Source organism: Perissodus microlepis, chromosome 22 (genome assembly GCF_051167445.1).
Source record: "Perissodus microlepis isolate ML-2025 ecotype Zambia chromosome 22, ASM5116744v1, whole genome shotgun sequence".
Taxonomy (NCBI): domain Eukaryota; kingdom Metazoa; phylum Chordata; class Actinopteri; order Cichliformes; family Cichlidae; genus Perissodus; species Perissodus microlepis.
Window position 1 is genome coordinate 28,971,182 of NC_140481.1, and position 10,267 is coordinate 28,981,448.

Below are 10,267 nucleotides of genomic sequence, written 5' to 3' on the forward strand. Positions count from 1 at the left end.
ACATTTTTACCAAAATAAGATCAAGATGGTCTGTTGTCAAGTTTTATTGTTCATTAGACTTCATCAGCCTGCTGCAGACGCTTCTGTTGCCTTTACTGTATCCCAATGAATCAGTCATATTTCTAAACATCTTTCTACATGTTTTATTTGGTTATTTGCTAACATCTTAAACATCTGTTTGTCCTACAGTGAGCCATATGCTGAAGTATTTTGGCACTGGAACCTCTGGAAACCCAGACATCTCAGAATTTATGTTTGTTTTAGCAGTTGATGACACAGAGGTGCTTTATTGTGACGCCAGCAAGAAGATAGTAGAACCAAGACAGGGCTGGGTGAAAAAAATGCTTGATGACAACCCTGGCACACTGGGGGAGTACACTCAACAGTGTTTTGAGCATCAGCCAGGCATTTACCAAAACTCGATTTCTAATTTAAAGCAGCTGTTAAACCAAAGTGGAGGTGCAGTACTTTCTTTGATATATTATGTCATATTATTATGGATGTATCTAAACAAAACTGATTTATGTAAAATTAATTAAAATAATTATAATTTAAAAGATTTACAGCCTTAATTTTGTGCTTCTTAATTAAGACCATGAAACCTGATGTAAAACATAAAACATACATTTACTTGTTGTAATTACTTAATTGTTCTAAATCTTAGTCTTATATTTAAAATAGCTAGGTTTTGTTATTGCCTTCAAAACTTAACAGTTTTTCAGGTTCTTACACTTTGTAGTCTATGTATCTATCAGCTGACTTCTGTGCTGAAACAGTCTTTACCTCTAGTGTTTAATCTTTTCTTTTAATATTGAATAATCACATCCGAGCTGGTTTTAAATCATCCACAATTCGAGTCTCCACAGTAGGCTCCATTAGGGAAATCAATAAAGGTTGACAGAATCTGACTTGAATCATGATGAAAATGCAGACCTTTGAGGATAGAAATGTGTCACACGATCTACAATTAACACACATAATTGTAATCTTTGTTTCTTCTTCTCTTTTCAGGTGTTCACATTTTACAGTGTATGATTAACTCTGAAGTGAATGAAAACTCTGGAGAGGTAAAAGGCTTTTTACAGTTAGGTTACAATGGAGAAGGCTTTTTGGAATTTGATCTAAAGACAATGACATGGATCCCACTGAAACCAGAGTTTAACATTGCCAAACAGACAATGGATGGTGACAGAAATCTAATTAAATACCTTGGAAACCTCTTCGGTACAATTTTTCTAGAGAGATTGAAGATGTTCTTGGATTATGGGAGCAGCTCCTTGAAGAAAACAGGTAGAAGATATGTTGAAAGTCAGAGTTTTCCATGTTACAAAAGTGAGTCTCTTTTTACCTGGCCAAATAACTCTGATAACTCTCATGAGACCAGAGGTTTATCCACAATGTGCAAATAACCAGAAAAAAGCTGATTTATTTACATGACATTTATATGAATGTTCATGGTTGAAAGAGATTTACATGAACACAATCCATGGTGGCCCCTCTGCCATGGGGTGTACCACAGGGATCTATTCTTGGGCCATTACTGTTTTCATTGTATCTCCTGCCACTGGGTGCGATCTTTCGTAAACATAAAGTTTCATTTCATCTATATGCTGATGATTGCCAGCTTTATTTTCCTTTCAGTCATTCTGATAGCTCCCAAATTAGACTCCTGCTTGATTGCCTTAGTGATGTTAAGTCATGGATGGCTCAAAACTTTTTAAATTTTAACGAACGTAAAACGGAAGCAATTCTGTTTGGCCTGAATCGTTCCTCTGATATCCCTGATGTTGACCTTGCTGCTCTGACCCCTCACCTGAAGAGCTCGATTACCAATCTTGGGTTAAAAATCGACTCTGCACTTACCTTTGATGGCCACGTGAATGGGGTGGTGAAATCGTCATTCTATCAACTCAGGCGTCTGTCGAAGGTTAAACCTTTTCTTTCAAGGCGTGACTTGGAGACTGTTATCCACGCTTTTATAACCTCACGCTTGGATTATTGTAACTCCCTTTTAATAGGGGTTGGACCGGGCACTCTGACACGCCTGCAACTAGTACAGAATGCTGCGGCACGGTTTTTATCTGGTAAAAGGAAATTTGAGCACATTACTCCGGTTCTGGCCTCCCTGCACTGGCTTCCAATTGAATTTAGGATTCATTTTAAAGTGCTTTTATTGGTTTTTAAATCTTTAAATGGTCTGGCACCTGCGTATCTGTCTGATTTGCTGAAGCCCTATGTCCCCACTCGTTCGCTCCGGTCAGCTGAGCAGCTGTTGCTCTCAGTCCCCAAATCACGGTTGAAACTGAGAGGAGACCGAGCGTTCTCTATTGTGGCTCCTAAGCTTTGGAATAATCTTCCTCTTCACATTAGGCAATCGACATCAGTGATGGTTTTTAAATCCAGATTGAAAACGCATTTTTATTCACTGGCTTTTGACTCAGTGGTTAAATGACTTGTATTTTATTGTTTTCGCTATGTTTATTATTTTATCGTATTTATTATTCTTATGGTATCTATTATGTTTCTGTTGTTCAGCACTTTGGTCAGCCTTGTGTGTTTTTAAAGTGCTATATAAATAAACGATGATGATGATGATGGTAAAATTATAGCACAATACAGCCTTATGCAGCTGCCGCAAAGCTGGTGTCTCTTTGGCTCTAATTCAGAATTTTCAATTGCATATTGATTTTATCTTTAAATTTATTCTTTGATTTATTTCAAACTTTTCCAGCCACACATATATCCTACTGCTACTGTGCTGTTTTTCATCTAATATGTACACTACACATGCTTCACTCTTGACAATATATATTTTTCTTAATATTGCCAAATTAAATTTCTTCATCTTTCTTCTTCTTTTTTCCTTTCTTTCCCCATTTTTCATCTTATATTTACTTCCATCCATTATCACTCAATCTCTTTCCAATACTCCCTCTCTCCAGTTCTTCCCTCAGTGTCTCTCCTCCAGAAGACTCCCTCCTCTCCAGTCAGCTGCCACGCTACAGGTTTCTATCCTGACAGAGCCATGATGTTCTGGAGGAAAGATGGAGAGGAGATTCATGAGGGTGTGGATCTTGGAGAAATCATCCCTAACAATGATGAGACCTTCCAGATGAGTGTTGATCTGAATGTTTCATCAGTAAGACCAGAAGACTGGAGCAGATACGACTGTGTGATTCAGTTCTCTGGTGTTGAGGATATCGTCACCAAACTGGATAAAACAGCAATCAGATCCAACTGGGGAGAGAAATTTGGTAATGATTAAAGGGGACATGAAACACTACACACATGAAAGCTAATATACACCACTGAGACCTGCTCTCAAAAACAGACATAGATGTAACTCTGTAACTCTGTAACTCTGTCTGTAAATCTGGATTTAAGAAATAAGCGCTTACAATTTTAAAAACATGTTTAGCGTCATCTTCTCTCAGTACACAATGTGACGTCATGTAGTTGGTTGGTTGGTTGCGGCTAATAGATTTATATTAGTTTATGTTAGGGCTACCCCTTGCGGCAACAATAACATTTATGCTAACAAACCGAGGATATAGTCCACTTTCACTGTCTATCTCTTTAGCACACAGGTGTTGAACTCCAGGGCTCGAGGGCCGGTGTCCTGCAAGTTTTAGATGTATCCTTGATCCAACACAGCTGATTTAAATGGCTAAATGACCTCCTAAACATTTTTTGATGTTCTCCAGAGGCCTGGTAATGAACTAATCATTTAATTCAGGTGTGTTGACCCAGGGTGAGCTCTAAAACCTGCAGGACACCGGCCCTTGAGCATACATGCCAACACTCCCGATTTTTCCAGGAGAATCCCGAATTTCAGTGCCCCTCCAGAAAATCTCCCGGAGCCACCATTCTCCTGAATTTCTCCCAATTTTCCATTTGGACAACAAAATTGAAAAACCATATCCTAGATTGGCCCAGCCAATTCCAGTTTCCAACAGTGGTTACTACTACTGCAGCTACTTAGTTTTAATATTACTCTTATTACTCTTTCTGGGTTGCAAAATAAACTTTTAATATGTCTTCAGGCGAGAATGTAGCTGTGTAAACTTCAAATATTTGAGCCGGCGAGAACAGGAAACTCCCAGCACATTGTTTTCGCTACTCAGGTTAAACATGATATATAAGTCACTTAACATTTATTATTTAATAACTTATTAAGTTTTTTAATAATAAATGTTATTGTTTGGCTTTTTTCATGAGTAAATCGGTTTGGTTGAGATTAAAGTTGTTAGATTAAATTAAATAAAACTTTTATTTTATTTATTTTATAACTTTGAATGTCTTCCTAATTCTGAGATCTCAAGGTTGGCAAGTATGCCCTTGAGGCCTGGGGTTTGATACCCCTGCTTTAGCAGGGAGTGGCTGTTCGCTGTTTGGCTAGCTGCACTCAAATAGGAAAATCCAGTTGATAGCCGTAAAGTTTGTAAAACACTTTATATATGAGGACTGTGTTATTGTTCTCTGAGTTATCAATTCTGTTCCTAGTTAGCTAACATAAACTAATGTAAATCTATTAGCCACAACCAACCAACCACATGACTTCATGTTCCATACTGACAGAAGCTGATGCTAAAATTGTTTTAAAAACTTTCAGCATTTAGTTCTGAAATCCAGCTTCACAGAGTTAGGACTCAGTGGTGTATATTAGTCTTTATGTGTGTAGCCTTTTTGTTTACCCTTTAAGTTAAGAGAAACACATTTGATTTATTTTGTCTGCTGATACTGTGATTGGACATTTTAATGTTTTGTCCAGGTTTTTTGCTTGTACTCTGATCTCAATTAGTTATTACTATAATAAAAACTAAAATTAGTTATTACTATAATTTAAACTAAAATTAGTTATTACTATAATAAAAACTAATAGGGATCAACACAAAGAAAAAAGTATTATTAACTCATTATAATTGAATTTCAATTTGCATTTAACGATGATATCTAATAAATATGTTTTCGTGGTTCTAGTTTTTACATTTCACTGCCAGACTCTGTAATCCTAACAGTGATTTTGGAACTTCTATATTTCAATATTCATCAAAGTGTCTCTAATCCATAAAATCTTTGGTTATCTATTCTTGGCCTGACTGAATTTAATGGGTGTTTTTCAAATGAAAAACAAGAACTCCTGTAAAAACTTCAATCAATTGAAACTCAGAGATTATATAGTAATCACCTCCTCTCTTCATTATGTGGTTTATAGAGTAGCTAGATGAATACTAGAGAATGGACTTTTTCTGTTCTAACCTGCTTAATCTGCACATTTTATCTTCTGTTTTTTAATGAGCAGAGAATCCCTCTGTCACAACAACTCCAATTATTGCAACAGTGGTTGTTCTACTTGTTCTCATCCTCATTGCTGCTGTTGGATTTGCTGTTTACAAAAAGAAAAAAGGTGAGAAATTCAAAGGAGCTGAGTTCATCAGTCAGTGAGTAGCTGCATTGCATGGCTCAGTTACATTTATTTCTACAGCATAGTATATGTTAGACTATGTTAATAGAAACTTTGATTGTAAAGCACTTAAAACGTTTTTTTTTTCCTGTGGACTTTACAGCTCCTGAGAACACCACTGAACTCTCTGTGAGACTGAATCAAGAGCCCACAGCCTGCTCTATATAGTGTTCTATTTTTAATTGAACTCTTTTGTTTTTTAATGCAAACCTGATTGTTTGTAGAAAATCTTTTTTCCTCTTATCATTTTAAAATTTTTTTTAATCATTTAAGTGACTTGCACTAGCTTCATTTTTCATGTCATTTATGTGCAAAGAGCGGTGTAAAAATGAAGAAAAATTATGTCAATTCTAAGGCTCTATGAGCCTTGGCAGAGCCAGGAAATTATCAGCGGGGTGGATAGGATGGATCTGTGATCATTTTGCGTTGGTATACATATGTCACAGAAAATAAAGGGCTATTTAACCCTTCTAAAGCGCCCAAGTTCCCATTTACGTTAATATTTTTAAATCCCGGTAGAATTGCAACCAAATAAGCTAGAGCAAAAATGTTTTTGCATATGAAAAAGGAGGAGTTGTAGTTGCATATCATACATTCAACCTGTCCCAGGTCGCTGTTTCCTTCCACTATTGGGTTTGCAAAAATAGTTTAAAAAGTGCATGCAACAAAAAAACATTACAATCCAACATAACGCTTTGCCGATCTGATCAGCTGTTCACAGCACTTTCTAAGTTGGAATAAACGTCATCAGGTTGTCAGCAGGAACTATCACGCCCACCATTACATCCGAACACTGGAAGTGACGTCATTTTCTCTACAGGGCCTTTCAAAAGGTTCACTGGTGGTATAGAAAGTCATGTCTGACTTTATGACTTTCTGTATAGTTTCTGAGAGAAACTAAACTAAATCGTACTGCTGAAAATAGTTTATTTTGATGCACATGCTGTATTTTGCAAAGTGTATTTACAATTTTGCAATTATTATGCAAATTTGCAAATATCTATTTTTGTTTTTGCTGCAGTTTATAAAAATTAATAAAAATTAAATTACGAAGAGAGTGAAAATAAATTTCCTGTATTTGGAAACTATTTTGTGCAACTTTTCTGCAGTTACAGTTTTGAGGGATATACCTCTGAAATTTCTGTAACTAGAAAAATGATTAAAACAAACAAACAATTTAGCAATTTATGTAGTTACTATGTACTTAATGCATACATAATATTAAACTTTAGGATATAATAGATTTATTGATGTACAACAACTTTAAATGCTCCAAAATATGTCACTACAGCATGTAAAAATAAGCTCTAGTGGGTTTGTTCTTTGGTGCGGCTAAAGGGGTTGTACCTAAACCACACACCCGTACAATATTTGGAATGCAGGTAGTGGTGGAAAAGATTAAATAATATTTGGTGTATTTAACCTTTTTTCTTATTTTTGCAGATAAAGTAAAAACAAAGCTTATGCTATACAAATCTAGCACAACTTACGGGCAGTTGTACTGTTTGTTATTGCTATGCTGAGAGGACAAGTCCTTCAAATAATAGTATAAAAGGCAGTGAAACGATATTCGTTCAAACAAGTGTCAGCACCAAAATGTGTCAGTATTTCTTTTCTTCACTTATGTGAAAGATGGAGTATTGTAGATTAATAGCACTGCTGTTTGTTGCATTATTGCTGTAGAGATTTGTGCTTGGTAAGTTAATTTACAACATTAAATCATATTTTATAAGTATGGTGTGGGTTTGTAGGAACTGATTCTATGTTAGATCCGTTACTTTATATACTGAACACCGGAAAACGTTTTGTTCTAAATCTTCCATTTTATACTTTCCTCTGCTCCCCTGGTGATGGTACCCATGGAAAACAAAATAGTCTGTGACTATACAAATGAAGAGAGTCAGTAATTTATATATAACTTTACATAAAAAGAAGGTTTAATGGCTGTTTGTAACCAAAAAATGCAGTTGAGAAGTGCTTTGGGATGTATGTTTTTTTTTTTATATTTTGCACTTTTTAGTGATGAATGTAGATGAATAAAAATTTATTTTAAAAAAATGTTCTGCCCTGTTCGACTCATTTAGCAAATATCAGCCTATTTAAAGCTCTGAAATCTTCATTCATGCCTGTGAGACTCATTTAGACACTCGGACACCCAGTATCATCAAAATGAAGCCAGGTGCTTCTCATTTTATGCTTTTGCTCGTTTTTTCCCCAAAATTCTTGCAACGCCATCTCTCTGTGTAACCTGCCCTTAGACACTTGCTGTCTTGGGAAAGTCTGCCCCCCTTCTTCTTATAGATAATGGTATAATCCCACTCTGTCTATGCATGTGATTGGCTGCATGGTTTGCCCATCAAAATAAAGTCCCATTCCTGCCTGCATGTATTCTCAGCAATGACTAACACTGTGCTTCCAAGGTAGGCCTGTAAATAACTTCACTCATGGCACAACATCTCTTTTCTACCACAATAACAACTGTAAGTCAAAACAACACTACAGCGTCATCAGGAACAATCTATAAGAGCTACATAAAGACAATACTGACATAATTCTTTAAACTCAACAAGAAACACAATGTTTCAGCTAAATGTTACATCTGGTCATTCTGAACACTTGCGTAACTCAGTGAAAATAGATTGCTTCAGAACAATTTCTGGAGGGAAACAGTAGTTATCTCAACAGTGCTTGTGTTTTTTAAAACTACGTGCCATTCTCACATTTATGCATGTTTAAAAACAAAGCTAAACTTGCTTGATCTTTAGTTCACATTTTCCTTCCTCATATTTAGCAAGATGAAATCTGATCTGTTTAAATCCCTTCTAGTTTAGGAGTCTTTCTTTCTTTCTTTCTTTCTTTCTTTCTTTCTTTTTGTTTTCTTCTTTCTGTGTTTTAATTTGCGCAGTTTGAAGAGTATATAGTGTGCAACAATCTCACAAAATTATTAAAGCTGTTTCCAAAGATAAAGACATTTGCATTGCCTTTATCTTTAAAGACAATGCAAATGTCTTTAAAGATTTGCAAGATTTTTCATTTTACACATTTTATGAATTTAGTCGTTACTTATCTGAAATCATGAAGAGGTTGTTTTACCATTTGTTCCTTGTGTTCACAAACTAAAAGCTGTTGTCCTTCTTGAATTATTGATAAACATTTGAAGGTGGCTATGATATTAAAACTCTCAAAATGTAAAACATCAGAAGTGGTTGTTCAAAGAGATACTCTTTAAGTTGAAATGCAGTTATCCTGAATGTGGATCTGTGTAGAGTCTGTGTCAGATGAGGGGGTGGTAAATAACACAGTTAAAGCAAATAACACATTTAACCTATGAATCAAAATCAAAAGTAATCTAAAAATAGAAACACTGTGAGCAGGTTTTTTTGTACCGGGAAGTGTTGAGAGAAAAGTGATGAAAAAAGAAGATTATGAATGCTAATAAGCTTGTTTGGTGTTTTAGTGCAGTTCAACTCAATTCAATTCAACTTTATTTATATAGTGCCAAAACACAACAACAGTCGCCTCAAGGCGCTTTATACTGTAAGGTAGACCCTACAATAATACATACAGAGAAAAACCCAACAATCACATGACCCCCTATGAGCAAGCACTTTGGCAACAGAAAGAAACCTCTGGCAGAACCAGACTCAGGGAGGGGCGGGGCCATGTGCTGCGACCGGTTGGGGTGAGAGAAGGAAGACAGGATAAAGACATGCTGTGGAAGAGAGACAGAGATTAATAACAAGTACGATTCAATGCAGAGAGGTCTATTAACACATAGTGAGTGAGAAAGGTGACTGAAAAAGAAAATCTCAGTGCATCATGGGAATCCCCCGGCAGCCTACGTCTATTGCAGCATAACTAAGGGAGGATTCAGGGTCACCTGGTCCAGCCCTAACTATATGCTTTAGCAAAAAGGAAAGTTTTAAGCCTAATCTTAAAAGTAGAGATAGTGTCTGTCTCCCGAATCCAAACTGGAAGCTGGTTCCACAGAAGAGGGGCCTGAAAACTGAAGGCTCTCCCTCCCATTCTACTTTTAAATACTCTAGGAACAACAAGTAAATGGTAAATGGCCTGTATTTGTATAGCGCTTTACTAGTCCCTAAGGACCCCAAAGCGCTTTACACATCCAGTCATCCACCCATTCACACACACATTCACACACTGGTGATGGCAAGCTACATGTAGCCACAGCCACCCTGGGGCGCACTGACAGAGGCGAGGCTGCCGAACACTGGCACCACCGGGCCCTCATTAATGGTTTCCAAAAGGTGAAGGAGCTGTTTTGCAACCTCTCTTTTAGCTCCACCTACTGGTGAAATTGGCTTCTGGCAATGTTAAAACTGATGGATGGATTTAGATAATATTTATGTTTTCTTGTATTCTTGTGTTCACAATTTCATTAGTATATCTCAGTGTGTTTCAGGTTATATTTAGCTTAAAATAGGTCATAATGTAGCTTCATGCAGCTGCTGGAAGCTGGTGATAAAAAGTTGTATGCATTATATCATCATATACGTTACATGTTTTAAATATATCTTTGTATTTATTCTCCCATTTATTCTCCAAAGCTCTGTGAATTACCTTCTGTCTGAACAGTGCTACATAAAAGTTGACATGACTTCAGATGATGATTCTTTGGCTCTAATGACTCTGTTTTGAATATTAGGGTTTGATTTTTATTTACACATTGTTTCTTGAATTCCTTTCCTTCTTCCAGTTCTTCCCTCAGTGTCTCTTCTCCAGAGGACTCCCTCCTCGCCAGTCAGCTGCCACACGACAGGTTTCTATCCTAACAGACCCTTG

General features: G+C 36.4%; 1 protein-coding gene across 1 annotated transcript; it reads left to right on the top strand.

Moving 5' to 3' along the window:
* Positions 1-189: 189 nt before the first annotated feature.
* On the top strand, positions 190-6,391 carry LOC146363436 (major histocompatibility complex class I-related protein 1-like). The gene is made up of 5 exons (XM_084919853.1): positions 190-459; positions 1,012-1,290; positions 2,943-3,254; positions 5,303-5,407; positions 5,568-6,391. Exons 1-5 carry the CDS (start codon positions 198-200, stop codon positions 5,630-5,632), a joined length of 1,023 nt encoding a protein of 340 aa, XP_084775979.1. The 5' UTR covers positions 190-197; the 3' UTR covers positions 5,633-6,391.
* Positions 6,392-10,267: the final 3,876 nt, after the last annotated feature.

Excerpts from the sequence above, each read along its gene's own strand:
- LOC146363436 (XM_084919853.1), top strand. The coding sequence starts at position 198 with ATGCTGAAGTATTTTGGCACTGGAACCTCTGGAAACCCAGACATCTCA. Across the intron at positions 1,291-2,942 it reads CAGCTCCTTGAAGAAAACAG|TTCTTCCCTCAGTGTCTCTC; the intron begins GTAGAAGATATG and ends CCCTCTCTCCAG. Across the intron at positions 5,408-5,567 it reads TGTTTACAAAAAGAAAAAAG|CTCCTGAGAACACCACTGAA; the intron begins GTGAGAAATTCA and ends TGGACTTTACAG.